Raw genomic sequence first — 18,912 nt, 5'->3', positions numbered from 1 at the left:
CTTGCCATTTCTTTGTAGGTGCAGTAAGCGATTTCTGAGAAATGCTGTTGAAAGTGGACTGGAAAGAGCACCAAAACACTTCTAACCAATCAGCAGGAAGGGGCGTGTCCACTCATGATGCCTATGTTGCATACCATGTTCATGAATTTGGGGGCGGAGCTATCAACATAGGGGTGTGATCCTTTTGGATAGGAGTGTGTTTGTTTTTGGTGATTTCAAATATCAACAGTGTCTCTCAAAAATCTCTTAATGCACTTTTAACATTTTTAATTAGTGAAAATTGTTTCTACACCAGTTTTTTTCCCACTATATTAGACAAAATATTAACATAATTACACATTAGAGCTGTTGTATTTCTATTCCTTTGAAGACTGGACCATCCTGTTGTGTGTGAAGGAAAAAACGGATCATCTCTTCGGATGGTTTTACCGCTGGAGCTCCGGATCAACCACTTCAGAGACATGCTTCTGGAAAGAGGGGTGAGAAATCCAGTGATAATAATGAAACTTCAGCCTTAAAGAAATAAATGAGATATAAGTTAATGCAGTTGTTCACCCAAAAATTTAAATTCTGCCATTATTTGGCCCACAAAAATCGTACAGACAGTGTATATTTGCACACACTGAATCTTAAAATTAAGTGGCGTAATTGAAATGCGTTTGTTCTGGATGAGCATCGTTCATCCTGTGTGTTTTGAACAGGTGTCTGCGTTCTCCACCTGGGAGAAAGAGCTGCACAAAATTGTATTTGATCCACGGTACCTGCTGCTAAGTCCGGAGGAACGAAAGCAGGTACGACACAAAGGTTTCACATCAGTCTCAATCAACCTCAAACATTAATAAAACTTCAAACTTCATTACCTCTACATTTCCACAGACCTACTGTGGTTTTGAAAGTACTAGTAGATGGTGGTAAGACCAAGGGCCAGTTTTACTAACAGCTTGCGCCAGCGCAAACCGTCTTTTGGCATTAAAATTGTACTGTCAGGTTTTACTAAAGACGCGCAGTGATGAATTAGCGCTGAAAAGGCATGGACACAGTTATTTTTGCGCCTTACCTTATTGAATATGCATTTGTAGGAGTTTCCTTTTCAGACGCAAAACAAAATACTATGGAGCTCATTATAATCAGTGATGCTGTCTACACCATAGATATACATATACATATCTATGGTCTACACTGGATGCGGCGCGGCACGACATGACAAATCCCCGACAGAAAACTGCTGCTGCGTTCTATTCATGATGTATTAACACAAATTTCAAATGATTTTCAACAGTCGCTTTGCAGTACCAGTGTACTAGACAGACTTTAGCTGTTGCGGCACAGACACGGTGTTACTCACCTATCGAGAAGAAGCAAAGCAACCTCGGCGTCCGATCGCAGGCCTTCCGCTCCTTGAGTTCTCTCCAGCGCTGAAAAACTGATCCGATATTTACCTTCTTTTTAGCCTTACCTTTTATTTAGCCTTCTTTTGTTCCGCAGACGTTTTCCTCTTTTGTTTTTTATCCACCATCTCTATCTTTCTGTCGCTCGGCTCGGCTAATGTCCGTCCTGTGCTGTGCACTGAATGCTCTCTCCTCCACATCATGAGTAGACACGCCTCTTACTGCTGATTGGCTACAAGTTTGTTTTGCTAGTCGGTCCGAATCAGTTTTCTAAAGCGTTTTTGAAAAATCGCTTACCCCAACTTTAAACTATTTTGCGCTTGAAATGGCTGCAATTATTGTTGCTAGGAGGAGTCACTGCAGAGAACAGTGTGTGCGTGGTAGAAGGGAGAGGATTTTTCCACACGTATTAATTTATTTTGAATGCCAGAAGAACACATTATCCGAACATATCGTTTGCCAAGACATGTTATTTTTAATTTGCTTCAGGAAATAAAAGACGACTTGGAACCCTCAAATAGAAGTCACGCAATACCAGGTCTATCAAAGCTTCAAGCAAACCTTCATTTTTTGTCCACCGGTTCTTTTCAACATACTGTGGCTTCTTTATTTCTTTATTCTTTATTTGCGACTACTCTAATTTGTGCTGCGCTTGGTATATTGTGTTAGTTGATATGTAAATGAGATGTTGCGTCTATTTTCTTTAATTTGCGCGTTGTTAGTAAATCACCCGCAGAAATTTCCACACCCATCAACATGGATTTGGAATTGCGCTCTCGCGCTAATTTGCCCTCCTTAGTAAAACTGGCCCCAAATGTCTTCCATCAAGGTAACTGTGTACTGTATAGACCAATTTGGAGTTACGTCACTTGCAGCTGCGCGCGCATTGTGGTGGCAGAAAAACACTGGTAACAAATGGAGGGAAACGGGTAAAATCCATGGAGTAAGAGAAACAATTTATTGTTGTGCCTTTGGATGTCAGAATCGGAATGCAAATATTTTTTATATAATAATGTTGTCAAAGACGCCATTTGAAGCTAAACGCAGACGTTTAAACGGACAGACTGGATGAAACCTCCTATGATTACCCTATTTAAAGCATACATTAGATTTGAAAAATAGGTATATATAATATTCACATTGGATACATATTGTATTAGCCCTACAGTTAAAGCATGAAATACTATTTAAACCTATAACATTTTACGTAACATTTACCTATTTTCTCTCACAATTCTGACTTTTTTTTTTCTTGCAAATGCAAGTTTATCTCCTAGTTCGAACTTTATAACTGAATTAAACTCAACAATTGTGAGTTTGTCAATTCTGAGGAAAAAAAGCCAGAAGTGTGGGATTATAAACTCATGATTCTGGGCCGAGGGAAAAATAGAGAATGACGAGTTGATTTTTCTTACCAGAATTGTGAGATATAATCTCAGAATTTAAAGAAAAAAGTCAGAATTTTTAAATATAAACTCAATTACCTTTTTTATTATTTTATTCCATGGCTTGCATAGACTGCTACGTTAAAACTGGCATTTTCTGCCACCAGATAGGTGCCGCCTACAAAAAACGTCATCACTGTTTGCAAACACTGAAATTGGTCTATAACACATCATTGAGGATGATTTATTCATCAAAATGAATTATATATTAAATATATCTTTTTTATTTTTTATATATTTGGAATAAATATTACAATTTAAAAATATCTTAAACATTTATTTTAAAATGTTATTAAATAATTTATATTATAAATATTATTTTTTATAATATAATAATTTATTTTTATTTTATTTTATTTTATTTATTTTTCCCCCTTAGATTTATGATCAGTTTGTCAAAGCAAGAATGAATGAGGAGCACAAAGAGAAAAAGTGCAAACTCCAGCAAGCGAAAGAAGAGTACAGAAAACTGCTAGAGGAATCAAAAATCACATCCAGGTGAGCTTATGAAATAAGTGTGACTGCTTTTGCTGATGCATTAATACAATCCATCTCTAGAGTGGAATATTTATTCAGCAAAGGTGTTAATAACTGATGGTCTTTGCAGTTTGGGTCCTGGTTTCTTTGTGTTTGTGTATTTGAAGATAACCTTGTTTCTTGTTAAAGGTCTTGCACAGAAGTGAATTCAAACATGCCACATGGATTAACACTCAGCTTGAAGTTTCCTCTTTGTTCTTTACCCGATTAATTTATAGTGAAAGGAACTGAAGAGACGTGAATTGATACACTAATATTAACAGCCTATAGTATCAGTTGCTAGTGCGCCTCGTGAGATCAGGGGATAAAGTTTACCTGCACAGATCTTACTAGCTGGCCTTCGTTATACTCACGCCTTTATATCTGGGCCACAACACCAATGTAACCCACCCATTTGGTCTGAGCTGGACTCCAACTTGCGTTTTTTCGGCATGAGAGGTGGACGTGCTAACAAGGACACTAAAGACCATAGCCTCTAGCATCAGTCACTAGTGTGCCTCGTGAGATCAGGGGGTGAAGTTTACCTGCACAGCTCTTACTAGCTGGCCTTCATATACTCACCCCTTTATATCCGGGTCACGGCACCAGTGTAACCCACCCGTTCGCTCCGAGCGGGACTCGGACCTGCATTTCCAGCATGGGAGGCAGGCGCACTAACAAGGACATTAGAGACCGCATCCTCTAGCATCAGTTGCTAGTGCGCCTCTTGAGATCTAACAAGGACACTAAAGAACGCAGCCTCTAATGTCAGTCACTAGTGTACCTCTTGAGATCAGGGGAGTAAGGTTCACCAGCACAGCTTTTACTAATTGGCCTCCGCTACATTCCCTTTAGAAGTGTATTCAAGTGTGCTTGAATAAATGTGAAACTAAAAATATGAAAGTATACTTTCAGTCTACTTTTTATGTACTTCTCAGAAATGTGCTTGCAGTATAAAACTACTAAAGTAGTAGTTTACAGAGACTATTCAAATCTACAACTAATCAACTACAAACAACTAATCTACCAACGTGTACTAAAAATGCTACAATTATTTAATTAGTAAACTATCAGTTACTTATAAGTTCACTTTTAGTATAGTTGCAGTACAAACTAAAAACATAGAGGTAAACTAGTTGTGTACTCAAAGTTTGCTACTGTTATACTTAATGTATACTTAAAAGTGTACGTATATACTAGAAAGTGGGCCAATTTAGTCCCAAGGAGTATTGAAATAGTACAATTACAAGTATACTACCAGTACACTGATATTTGTATACTTACTACATAAAGTATACTTAAAATATTCTTGAACTTTACTTAAGTATACTTAATAAAATAAACTTAAAGTATACTTCTTTTTGGTAAGGGTTAGCATGCTCTCATTGCAAGTTCTCACAAGGAAACAAAACTTGAGTGATATTTTTTCTAGTCAGGTTTTTGAAAACCCCTAACGCTAATATTAAACTTGCATTATCCTTAACCCTAACACTAGCAACTTGACTTGCCCTAGTAAACAACCTCTCAGAACACCCTTGCAAATCCCTGACAACCAGCCAGAACACCAAAGCTATGTGCTTAGAACACCCTGGAAAAATCATAGCAACATTCTAGCAACCAGCTTGCAATCCCCAAGAAAAGATATTTTAGTTAAGATTTCAGGAGATAACAAATGCATCAAAATGAGAGACGTTTCTCTGTGATATTGTGCTTTGCTGCTTTAGTGCTCTGGGCAGGTTCACCTGGGCAGGGTGTTTTCACCTGTACTTCAGACTGAAGACCAGCTGGATCTCCTCTATAGAGAAGGCTTTCAAAGTCTAGCCATGAAAACAACCGCAATCAGACCTCTTACAGCTGAACAATAGTGGACCATCACACTGATGATGTAAAATATCGGATGACTGTCAAGGATCTCATTCTGATGTTCTCTTTTTCGTAGGTCGACGTTCAAAGAATTTTCAGAAAAGTACGGAAAAGATCCACGATTCAAAGAGGTTCTGAAGAGGAAAGACCAGGAGTTATTTTTCACCCAGTTCATCAGCACGTTAAAGAAGCGGGACAAGGAGAACAGAATTCGTCTGAGGAAGATGAGATGAGTGTTTGCGGACAGGGCCGCAAACTATTCACATTACTGTCAACTGATTTCCTGTGACTGTTTATCACAGTGTATACTGTGATACCATCTGCCCATATGTCTGACCAAGCCACAAGGGCAGTTTGCTTTTCAATGACTGACTTGCGAACAAACCGAACAAAGGCAGAACCAGCTGAGTCTAAGCAGCAGTTTGAGAATGAACTCTGTATATCTGAATCTGTTTCATACTGAAGCTCTTAATCTCCGGTTTGAGTATTACGAGGTTCCTAAATCACAACGCTGAAAACGAATATAGAGTTTGACTCGCTGGAAGTATCTAAAGCCATTGACCTGTGCACACAGGCGGAAAATGATTTTTATATTAATTGTACATAAGTGTTGACTTACCTGGCACTGTGCTAAAAGTGACCGTAGAAGTGAAACCTTTTTGTTAGACTGTGACATATTCTCCACAGCATCTGTGAGAATCGGTAAGTAGTGTTGTGTGTCAATAGAATTTTCAAATGCTGTCTAAAGGTTTGTTGTAATTACATTTGTCATGATATCGTAACAAATTCAAGTGATAATTTTTACTGAAAATCCATGTACAGTTCTGTGAAGTGTTGTAATACTTCACCCAAAATGAAAATTTGCTGAAAATGTACTAACCCACAGGCCATCCCAGATGTACCGTAGATTAGTTTCTTCATCCAAACAATGGGTCCTCTGCAGTGAATGGGTGCCGTCAGAATGAGAGCTCAATCAGCTGATAAAACATCACAATAATCCACTAGTAATGCTCAATTTCTCCAAATCTGTTTTGATGAAACTCATCTACATGTTGGATGGCCTGAGGGTGAATACATTTTCAGCAAATTTTCATTTTTGGGTGAACTATATCTTTAAATCAGAGCAAGTGGATTATGTTTACAGTAAATGAGAAATTTAATTGAAAGGACTGTTTAGATGTGTTTGGCTGCATTCAATTAATGTAGCTATTTGTAAGTATGAATAAATAAATTATTTTATTTAATTTATTATGGTTGAAATGCAATTTTACATTTTTCTGTCAGCTTTTATACACACCAAAAAAAAAAAAAACATATACAGGGCTCAACAATATAGTTTTCCCCAAAAGTTTCCAGTTATTTCACTGCATTGATCTTAAATATAAAACCATTAACAATGATTTTACTTGCAAAATAAGATGTGACCTTTTTATCTATTACTTTTATATCTTCTAAATATTAAATTCAAGTCAGAATTCTAAATTTAAGATAAATTGTGAGATATAAAAAAGGTCAAAAGTGCAAGATATAAACTAACAATTCTGAGAAAAAAAAGGCAGAATTGCAAGATGTTAACTTGCAATTGCAAGAAAGAAATAGGAATTGTGAGATAAGTCATAATTATTATTTTTTATTTTGTGGCAGGTGGAAAAAAAAAAGAATTTGATGTAAACTTAGAAACTGCAAAATGCAAACTTGAACCCGCAAGAAAAAAACAAACAAAAAAAGAACAGAATTCTCCGTTTACGTCTCGCAATTCTTAGATTATAGCTTGCATTTATGAATAAAGTCCAAATTGCGATAAAAAGTCGCAATTACCTTTTTTATTTTTTATGCATGTATGTATTTATTTATTTTATTCAGTGATGTAAATGGCATAACATGAAAATATCTGGTCATAATTTTCAGTATTTAGAAGATGCATCTAAGAACATTGCAAAGTCTTTATCAGTTTCAGCAAATCACTTATTTTAGCAAGAGAGATAGCACTGGCTATACTGAATGAACAATAATGTTCAAAACATCCAAGATATTTCAAATGTATGAAAACACATGATTTTTGGATGTGAAGTGGTGACAGCAGAGCATCGACCCAAAAAGGAAAGTGACCTTTATGAAACTTTCCAACTCTGACCCCAGGCCATCATCCTTGTTGTTGAGCCTTGTTTTTGTTACCATGTAGCAAGTATGTATGTTTTCATGTTGACATTTTTCAGTGTTAAATTATTATTTTTTATTTCATTTTAAATTATTTTTGTCATTTTTACTGTAATACCTCAGTTAAGAGCTATCAATCTGCAAACATTTTATTTACAATATTGTGTCGTATTGTGGAAGAGTAAATAAAAAAGTGATTTTCAAATAAACTAATTTCTGATTATACATGTAATAAACGACTCTAGCAAACAGTCACACAATCTTCCAGGCCACAGAAAACACTAACAGTTCCTTCATTAACTTTGACACGCCAGAAGAAATGCAGACTTAATGTTCAATTTCATTTGTGTTCCTAGATGTTTCAGACAAAATTAGAATTTGATGTGACTAATTAAATGTTGATGATAAATATTTGTTACAGTGCACACGTTTGTTACATTAACACAAACTATTTCTCAGGCATCAAATTTAAAACATGATCACTCTTTTGCATATCAGACTTTGAGTGACTTTTCTTGTTTGGATTGCCATCGTCATACTGATTTTGGAAAGGACATTGATGAAGCACTTTGGTTTAATGTTGTGGCCTGTTTTCAGCTGTATTGCTTGCAAACACAACAACAAAGCTCAAATAACCAACAACAAAGACAGCACCCTTATTATTTTAACACCAGAGACAATAAGACAAAAAAAGGCTGAATATTTAATTAACATGTACTAGGGCTCACAAAAATTACAGCAAAATGAGGGTGAGTAAATAGTGATGGTAATTAAATTTTGGGGTCAACTGTTAATATAGGCTCATTACTAACCTGAAAGAAAACCGCAATGATACATTTTGTTGCAGCTTTAATCAAAGTTTGAAGGAAGAAACAACACTCAATTTTCAAGGACACTGACAGTGAAGAATGAAAAATACATACATTCAATTATCTTGTCCAGTCATCATTTAGAGCCTGTTTATTGACTTCATATAATAAAATAGCAAATTAAAAAATACCACAACAACTACTGAAACACAACACATCTTAATATACAGTAGTACTTCTAGAGTAGGAGAATGACACTTTTTTTAAACTTCCTGCAGAAATAACAATACACCTACAGCATTTTAACACATTTAACACTTTTTAACACTCTTATTTTAGTCTAATTAGCACTTGTTGTAAACAACATATGTAAGCACAAACACACACACACATAAGAATATATGTATACACACACACAGGGATGAATGAAGCATCTACACTGTTTCCTGAAAATGTATCAGTTTCCACAAAAAAAAAAAAATGTTAGTCCACTACCAATGTCTGCTACGAATTAGTCTCCATTTCATCTTTTTCTATTTACAGGGTTCAATAAAATGTAATTAATACTTTTATTCAGCAAGGATGCAACAGTAAAGACATTTATTGTTACAAATTTGATTTGAACTTTCTGTTCATCAAAGAATCCTTACGAAAATGTATCTGAGTTTCCACAAAAATATTAAGCACAGCTGTTTTCAGCATTAATAATAATAAGATGAAGAAGAAATTTTCTTGAGCAGCAAATCAGCATATTAGAACGATTTCTGAAGGATCATGTGACGAAGACTGGAATAATGATGCTGAAAATTCAGCTTTGCATCACAGGAATAAATTACAATTTAAAATATATTTAAGTAGAAAATGTTTAAATTGTTATATTATTTAACAGTTTTACTGTTTTTACTCTTTTTTTGATCAAATAAATGCAAACTTGGTAAGCATACGAGACAACTTCTTCTTCGCTTCTTTTTTTTTTTTCTTTCTTGAAAATGTCACAATGCCAAAATGGCCTTTAATATAAGCTTTGTTTTATTTATGCAAAACTATTTTTAAGTATGACAAGTACAATTGGGTCAATCTCACACAGGCTGTCAAAAGTGTCACTAAGAAACTGTTATTCCCATTAAAATATCATCAACCATCCACATTCACAGTGAATCAGAAAATGATTTCCTCGCAAATCGTGTCAAATTAAAACGTGTCGACCTCGTGAGAAAATTGCACTTCTATAAACTTCCACCAAATAAATGTATTTCTCTCTGACTTATCTCTCTTGCAGCCATGCAGACATGGGGAATGATGGAGAATTTGGCTACTGGCATTGAGGTCCAGAGCTCGTTTACTGGGTGACAGAGCCAGAGCGTGTTCACGCCGTCAGTAGCGCCACATTCCCTCTGCGCCTCACACAGGCTGATTGAACCGACTCACTGGTGAGGAAAAGTCAACAGCCCTTCTCCATCAGTGTCACCTCAATGAAACACAGCTATAAATAAGCACAGGGACAGCAGACAGTGTGCTGGCAAACTGTTTTATGGGGGAGTAAACTCCATTATGGCTCCACGGGACATCCATACTCTCTGGCTTCATTCCAAGCATGCGTCTACTCCTATCCATTAATGAAACTGCAGGTGACTCTGGTGCAGGATCAAGGAGGGAAAGCTTAGGGTGAGAGATCACTATACAGTACCCGACCAGACTGGAAGGGCATTGCTGTAGAAGTTTACCACATGACAATGTGTGTCCCAAGAAAAGTAAGAACCATTGTGGTGGATCTGTGAGTTGAGAACCTGAGAACCAGAACAAATGGTTCAATTGAAAAGAAACAGGCTTCCTTAGAAATTTAAAAATGACAATTATCACTAATTTGGTAGTCTTCACTAGAGCTAGAGATAATTTATAAAAATAAGCTGATTCTAGCACTTTATTTAGCATAACATTTTATTTAGACTTAATATTCAGTAACAAATGTATTATCTAATCCTAATGAGGACATCATGCAAAACATAATTTCCCTTGCTCTTGAATTAAAAGTGTTTGATTTACTACAGATGATGCTAACATTTAAAACTCCATTGATGGAAACAGCTGCAAAATCAGATTTTTCTGAAAGCATCATTATTTTACAACCTCGAGCACTTTACCATTCACAGATCAACACCTATTTAGTATGCAAAGAGGTTAGCCAATCATAACAGAGGCCATTTGTATATTTTTAAGTCTTACAAAAGTAGCAAACAGGGTCTGAAAGTGGGAGAAACACACTGTAAGTTTCAAAAGCGGTGATTACGGCCTCTTGAACACAAAAATCATTAAACAGCATTTACTAAGTTGTATCATGAAGAATCAAAGTTCCCTTGATCTTTTCGAGTTAAAAGAGTTCATTGTACCAAGAAGAAGTAGTGTAACTTTCAAAACTCAAAACGTTCTCTTTAGTGAAAAAGACTGTTTGAAACTAAGCTGTAAAAATGGCTCACTCAGTCAATAGATATCAACATATGAAGTCATGGTTAAACAACATAATGAAGTCTTTACAAAGAGGCTATCAGTGTAGGATGGCAAATTAAAAATCTATTGCATATTACATCAAACAGCAAACCTATAAATGAAAATTAATGTTATGATCCCTACTTTGTATAAACATCATTTGAGGTCAAACACAAACCAAGCAATCCTGCTTTAGAATAAATCAAATGTGTGGCTCAGTGGAGGAAATGCATAGAGTCAGGAGGTAAATTAGACAATGCATCGTCTGTGACCAGTCTGGAGTGCTGACGCTAGCTTATATCTCTTGAAAACAGACGAAAATGAGTGCTTTAGAATCAAACTCTTGCAGAAAAGGATGAAAGGACAGAAGGAGAGATTAAAATGAGAGCATGTCGGTTTGAGCGAGCACAGGTGCAGCACTGTTGTGGTAATGCATCACAATCAATATTGATCAAGATGCGGAAATCGGACATCTAAACTAACCGATGACAGGAATTCTGGAAATGCAAACATTATTTTTCAATTTGCCACTTTTACATTAAAATGGAAATGATGCTAACAGAAAAAAAAAAATCTAAAGCATTTATATTTTTCACCTGTTTTAAAGTAAATCAAGTTGCTTAGAAACACAATAGCACACTACCTCTTCAACGAGCAGATTTGAGATATCATGGAAGGAATAGTTCACCCAAAATTTACTGAAAATGTACCGTATTCACCAGATTTGGAGAAACCTATGGATCCTCTGCAGTGAATGGGTGCCGTCAGAATGAGAGTCCTAACAGCTGATAAAAACATCACAATAATCTACAACTTATCCTCACATCAATTAACGTCTTATAAAGTGAAAAGCTGCATGTTTATAATAAACAAACCCATCATGCAGACATGTTTAACTTCAAACGAGTCCTCTATCCATAATATTGCCTTCACAAGTCAAAATATTGTCTCGTCTGAATCATCTGAGTTTACAAGTGAAAACAGTCCAAAAACGTTCTAAACAAATATGTCGATGGATTTTGTTTCATTCTGACAGCACCCATGCTAAACAAATCTTGGATGGCCAGAGGGTGTCAAAGTTTCATTTTTGGGTGAACTATTCCTTTAATGTCCATTGTACTTAATTATGATGTATTATTCACCTTTGTTCATTAGTAAGCACTAGCAATAATGAAAAGAGTGGGGATGCAATATTCTTAGAGGAATAATGATGCTTTACAAAGACCACTAAAAATAAACATCTCTGAATCATAAGATTGTGAAATTATGAATACAATGAGGTTTAAAAAAAAGAACAACAACTAAACTTAAAGTCTGAAACTCAGACCCACAATGTTAACTTGAATATGAATGCATTCATTAGTGAGAAATTCACACATTCAGAAAAATTTAACCAAGTTGGTACTGTGTACATGTGGTGATCCCAAAACTATTACCTATGCAATATTCATGAGAGCGCAGTATCGCTTGCTTGTTAGTGGCTGCAGGAGAATCATCCTGCTTTGGCCAGCAGACGTGTTTAGGCTGTGAACCCCTGGGCCGCTACCTCCACTAAACAAACTCTTTGCTGTGGTTTCCGACAGCACAGTTTGTTCCAGCAGTTTTGGCGTGCAAGTTCCCTTGTTTGTTATAAAAATCCACACAACTTAAAGAGAATGAAGACAACATCTGATGCTGATGTGCTCTTTCTGCCAAGGGGGTTTGTACTTCAACATATTTTGTGCTGTTGCGTTTAATACCCGATATTGTTTCTTGTATCTTGTATCTTGTATTGCATGTGGAGGACTGAAGTCATCCGCACCAGCCTGGCATTTCTGGCCTTTTTTAGTTTAATAATTCATGGTTTTCAACTCTGAACCACATCAGCCATCATTGTCTGTATATATAGCATACGTTATAATTAGCCAAACAAAATATGAAAATATTGAAATAGACAGAGACACATGAAAGACATAAAAACTACCACATGAAGTGATATATGCAAAGCTGCTAAAAAACTGTGGATTTCAATATTTCATTCATATTCATTCCTCCCAGGTCGAACATTTGCTTCAAGAAATGTCCGATTGATTGTGAGCAAATGCATCTGCGGCCATTTTTATGAAGCATCTGATGCATTTATACCGATCCCTGTAACAAAAAGCTCCAGTTTAGCTCTGTGGCTCCATAAATCCATGAATTCTAACGTGCAAATATACACTCTCTCCAGATGCTCTGCAATGCCAAAAATGCTTTGTATACAGTGTGTGTGTGTGTGTATATATATATATATATATATATATATATTACATGCAGACAGTCTTACAGCTCAGATCTTCAAATCAAATCAGATTTGTGTGTAAACTGGATATTAAAGATATCAATTATGCTCCTTCATCATGCACACTAAATATTCCAACATCACATCAAACAATCCAAACTGCTCGTTCTGAGTTTCCAAATTCTGATAAATCTTTAGCAAGCTGCTGTTTGATAGAGCAGACTCTGTTAGGGCTCATTTCAGTTTGCTCAATGCTAATTAGTGGACATTCAGTACTTTAATCAATATCAGAGAGAATACAGATGGTATTGAATGAACAGCAAGCACTGTGATGTCAATAGGTTTCTAAAGATGACACATCCCATGCGATAATTCTGATTATAGCCTTATAATCACATCTTAAAAATAGGCAGGGTGCACAGCATGATGCACTATACATGACTTATATTTAATGATAACAGTGAAAACAATGACCCACTTTTAACAGATAATCATGGTTTCGCAGTGGCTGACATCACCAGGATGCAGTGGCGGCTCGTCGGGGGAGGCAGGGGAGGCACAGCTTCCCCATAATTCTGAGGTGAAAATGGGAGGAGGACGACTTAATGTTAATAAAATTCACAATTCATTTCAGTTCATGTCTCAGAATGTGTATTTTTTGTTTGTAATTTCAGTTGTAATACCATAACGTGAAAGCGCCGCTTTTCTATCGCGAATGTGTCGAATCTGCTGATGTAATTACAACTGCTAATGACAGAGAAGGGTAGGGGGAGGCCGGGGGAGAGCTGAGCTCTTGTGCCTCCGTTGGTAAAAAAAATTAGCCAATCAGCATCGAGTGTTCACTTTCAGCGCTGAGGAGTGTTGAGAAAAGAACCCTGGCAAGGGAGGCTAGCCTCCCTTCTGATATCCACCAATCATCAAAGAGACGTAAATTACATGATTTTGTACTTTGTGATCAACAAACAAACTTAGGGCTGCACGATAAATCGCAAATAGTAAATCTCCATCACGTGCTTTCAGATGGAGCTTTCAGATGGAGGGCATTTAATACACAGAGCCGTAGATCACTGCTATATCACGTTCATAATCGCAGATGAGTCACATTCGATTATGAACGTGATATTGCGTAGTAGCTTGTCAGTGTAAGTGTTTTTATTAATGCTATTAATGTTTTTGTTAATACAGCGTAGGCTATAGCACTAGTCAACTACATGAATGTAACATGGAAAAGATGAATGCACTTTTGGAAGTTGAATGTAAGGGAAATGTCATTTGGGAATTTCTGTGGTTTAATGTGATATTGTTGTTCATGTATGTTCATGATTAAATGTTATTTTATTGTTGCAATTAATTTATAGAATTAACAAGATGACCCGAGATTGAATTCATTTTGGGAGCGATGACTGATTGAATGTATTGTTAGTCCAGTGCCTGCATATAAGATTAGTATTGATCAAGTTCAGAGGCTGTCATATGTGGATCAACTTACTATGTTGTGTATTTTCAACAGTTTCAATATGAAAAATAACTTTTACATTGATTCAATGGATTTATTGCATTTTGGGAAAAAAATAACATTTTATAATAAATCTTTGAAAATCAAAATCTGGATTTGAATTTTTAATGTTATTATAACCTAAAAATGCTATGTGAAAGTTTGAAACAGAAAATAGTGGTTTTCATCTTGCCACTTTCTTGGTAAAGAAAACACATTTTTACTCAAATTAATCAAAATGGATTTATAGCGTTTTGGAACCAAACTCTTCAGTTTATATTAATGATTTTAACCTTTTTTTTTTTTTTTGCAACTAAACCAAAAACACTAAACTTTCCTGAATGCCAATAGTTTTTTGTAATAACCTAAAGAGAACCTACAATTATTTTACCATTATTATTATTATAAATGTATTTATTTAATTTTTTATTATTTATTTTATTTATGTATTTTGACCATACACTATAATTTCTGGAGTGTTTCATTGAGGTTTTTGTAATAACCAAAAATATTTTATACAGAATTTTCTCTAATGTTTATATTTAGGTTCTGTTTTTATAACCATAAACTAATCTCCCCAGAACATTTAGGAAACCAACAGTTTTTACTGGTGTTTTAGGATGCCACAAATATATAACTGGCATGGACAGAGGCAGCTCATACCTCACTCATTAATGATGTTCATATGCATTCATGCTGTGCATTACTAAATGTATTTCACTCAGTTTAGCCGGCAGGTTTAACTAGACGGTATCTAACCCTTCTAATTCAGTGAACATTTAGAATGTGAATCATTTTAATCGATGATTATTTTGTTGTATTCATATATATCTGAATATTTACAACAGTATAAAGAATCCAAACCCGCGGCCTTCATGCGCCTCGTTATACAGAGATAAATTAAAGACCTGCGACTTAATGTCCCTTAAAATGAAGACGCTTTGTGGGGCTGACTGCTGGTATTATTCTAGCTGACAGTGCATTGGTCATTTAGCAGACTGCGTTTTTGCTGTTTCGCGTCTGTGTGCAGCTCTTGCCAGTTGCCAATTCATCAGCTGACTATTTGCATATGCAGAGCAAGCAAGACAATCTGTCCCAGACCATTTTATAGTTGTAGCGTTAATGGCGAAACGCAGCCGCTAATGAAACACTGTTCAATCTAATTTTAATAGTCCAAGAAAGAATGAGACAATAGTGCACTTTGTAGAGTCATTGGGCAGTAGACAGCACATGTGCTCCTGATCCAATACCCTTCTCCTGTTTAATACATTTCTGTCATTTGAGGCTAAACACTGAAGTTGCATGCCCCCAGTTGTTCTGAACGATTTTTCACTTACCTTCTGCCTTGGAGACCCAGTGGGAGTCTATGGTACTATAGATATGCATGGTGCAATGTGAAGTTTGTCACATTTATTGAACTCTTCAGTCTAGAAGCATTATTTTTCATGCAGAGTTCAGCACTTATATAATCATTTATGTACTGGTCCAGTGTGTGTGTGTGTGTGTGTGTGTGTGTGTGATGTTTGAAGCTCAAGTGAATTCACTGTGTCATTCTCAGTAAAGCACACATAATATGAGCTGACAAAAACATTCATATAACCATTTGTTTTGCTATTGCTGCTCACCTTAATGGACCTGTATTCCAGTCCTATGGGTGAATCAACCACTATATTTGCTGTCGACTGTCTGGGATGTCTATCTACACTCTGTAATGGTCCATAAAACATCCCAATTCCCCAAAGAACATTTCCAAGCAGCAATCGCTCAAGATACATAGATGACATACCATGGACAAAGAGATACACAATGGATCAATGGACAGCAGCCCCTCTTTGCCGACTGTCAGGGAGCTGTTAGACTTACTGGAGCTTCATAACTGCACTATTTACATATGTGCTGGCCAGAACAAGACACTATTGTACAATAATATATAGTGGGATCCAAAGATCTGAGACCAAAAAAGAGGTTTTATGATTTTGAAAATAGTGTAGGTTGTAAATATATAATCCATTTAGAATGTAAAAAATATATACCAAACATTTTTTTAAACCATGGTTTTACCATGCATGTTGTTGTTCTTCAGGTGGTTTATTGCCATTATAAAAATTGTGGTAACAACAATCTTGGGGGAAAATGTTGGTATTACAGTAATTGTACACATTAATATAAAATTTCACAGCCTGCATCTGGATAAGTATAGAAAAAAATCTGCAGACTTGCCAAAAAAAACCCAAAAAAGCCTAATATTACCTAATTTGATGATGCTGAGTAAAAATAAAACTATCAATAAAAATTTCCATCACATACAGTTTTTTTCATAAAATATCAAATTATATTTATGTATCTTTAATGCACTTATCAAAAGTCAAAAGTTAGAATCATTCACGTGAAAGTCGTCTGAGAATTATTTGTAAACTAGCTCAGAGGAAGATCGGATTCATGTCTTTGGCAATTTATCTGATGATTAAGGGATAAAACAAGATGACTTCATCTTACAAATGGTTGTCGAAAGCAAAAAAATATATGAAATGCACATCATAGTGACATGCTAGGGCAAAAGAGACAATATTTTGGAATCAGCTCCTCAAAAAATATGATGCAGGGCCACAAGCATTTCCCAATAACTTGTAAATGTGGCTCAACTAATCAGAATTAAGAGTCCATACTATCCATAATCATCTATTAATAAAGCAACAGGCCACTTGAGTCTATGAGTTATCATAAGAAAAATCAATCTGACAAACTGTTCGTTTCTTAATCTAATGCACATTTTAAATGCCTCAAGTGAATACTAGAGACATTCTAAGCATTTCAGACCAGGGCTCGCAAAATCGCTAGCCCAACGTCCCGGGGCTATTGTGTTTTCCAGTCGGGCTACCAAAATGTATCAGCACTCTGCCCGACGGGCTATCTTAAATACAGATCTCCCGCGGGTCCTTAAAAACTCCTAAAGTGAGTTGTATCAAACTTAAGGCCATAAAAAAGTTTTAAATATGTTAAATGGTATAAGAAATGTCTTAATTATAATTTCAAGAGGTCTTACAGTTGGGGACGGAAAGACAAGAGTCGCGGTACGGCTGGATTAAACTTCAAAAGGCAATGATGTCATTGAATAAATATGAGCGCTGCACGTTTCAAGTCAAAACGCGGCGCGGATGTCTTTATTTGAATGTATCTGAAGGGAACTGACTGTCCTCAGAAACGTGTCGTTGGCATTTTAATTTAATTTGACCAATAATTCCTGATAAAGCAGTGTTTATGAGCGGTGAGCTGCTTAGTGTACAGCCTTTACCGGGGAAACCGCAATATTTCAGCGCTCCGTGGCAGAGAATGAATTTGTATTTCCAATAAGTCTTTCTTTGTGATTATGGTCAGATCAATCCAAATATCAACCCATGTTTTTACGCAGCAAACACATAGAGTTGTAAATGAGAAAGAAGTTAATGTGCCTTCTAAAAATCTAAACAATTAAGACAGTAATATTTATACGTTTTGGCATAATTTATATGCTTGATTTATCCCTTTTCATAAAAATGCTCTAAAGGCTGAAATGCTGTTGTATAAGATTTTTGTTTTTGTGAAAACCTGTATCTGAACTGTAAATCATGTAATTGTATGGCTATTTTACTTGTGCAGCTATTAAAATGGGTCATAAATTGCCTTAAATTTATTTTTACAAATTCTGCAGATATATATAAAATTCCTTCCTTCATATTTGTTGATATTTGTGTATTGAAAATATTTTTGATTGACATTTAAACTCCTATCTGATTTTCTATATTTAAAAAAAAAGGTATTTTTTTATTTGGGCTAGTTAAATTAATTTTCGGGCTGTACCAAAATCTGAAGAGTACCTGCTCGAAGGGCTAGGGATTTTGAAATTTTGTGAGCGCTGCAGACCTACACTTTCAGCTCTTTTGACAAATTGTTTTGTGTGCGGTTTATGATTCATATGACTAAACTCATTTCTCATCTGAAATTCCACGTGCTTTAGAGAAAATTGTACTGTTATTTCCCCGCAAGGCACTAAAATATTTGTCTGCAGCAATTTGTGTAGATACATCAGCAAATCACATACTGCGTTTTGAGAACTGAGTGGGGTTAAACAAAGGTTGCACTCACATAAGCCGCCTGACCGCATGTTGTCTGGTAATCTAACAGAAGAACAAGAACCTCATTGTTGCTTTTAAACATGTAATCCTCACTCTTCCCTTCTGCATGCCTGTGTGAGGTAAAAAAGGTCTCTGGCTTCTCTGAATATCTTAGCTGTGGTCTGTAATGGCCAATCTGGCAGGGTGGCAAATGGCTCCCTGACTCTTGAAATATTCACCAAATCCCCAGTTAGAGCTTTGTGTCACCTCTCCCATTTGTCAGTGCCTCGTTTGGCTGGGGTTTCGCTCTCTCTAGCAGGAGATGTGCCACTTTCGATGACTAATTAATCAAATCTTGACACTTTTTCAGGCGGAGAGGAAAAGTAATCTTCTGTCTATAGGGA

The 18,912-nt window shown here is 36.0% G+C and overlaps 1 protein-coding gene across 1 annotated transcript; it reads left to right on the top strand.

Annotated features, from left to right (window-relative positions):
- Positions 1-436: 436 nt before the first annotated feature.
- LOC107653111 (transcription elongation regulator 1-like protein) lies at positions 437-5,711 on the top strand. The gene is made up of 4 exons (XM_016439748.1): positions 437-479; positions 702-791; positions 3,213-3,331; positions 5,289-5,711. The coding sequence occupies exons 1-4, from the start codon at positions 462-464 to the stop codon at positions 5,443-5,445; spliced, it is 384 nt and encodes a 127-aa protein (XP_016295234.1). The 5' UTR covers positions 437-461; the 3' UTR covers positions 5,446-5,711.
- Positions 5,712-18,912: the final 13,201 nt, after the last annotated feature.

Source organism: Sinocyclocheilus anshuiensis, unplaced genomic scaffold, assembly GCF_001515605.1.
Source record: "Sinocyclocheilus anshuiensis isolate Anshui unplaced genomic scaffold, SAMN03320099.WGS_v1.1 scaffold1328, whole genome shotgun sequence".
Lineage (NCBI taxonomy): Eukaryota > Metazoa > Chordata > Actinopteri > Cypriniformes > Cyprinidae > Sinocyclocheilus > Sinocyclocheilus anshuiensis.
Note: the sequence above shows the minus strand (reverse complement) of the source record. Positions and strands in the feature narration are given on the sequence as shown.

Coding starts and splice junctions, on each gene's coding strand:
- LOC107653111 (XM_016439748.1), top strand. Junction 792..3,212: donor GTCCGGAGGAACGAAAGCAG/GTACGACACAAA, acceptor TTTCCCCCTTAG/ATTTATGATCAGTTTGTCAA. Junction 3,332..5,288: donor GAATCAAAAATCACATCCAG/GTGAGCTTATGA, acceptor TCTTTTTCGTAG/GTCGACGTTCAAAGAATTTT.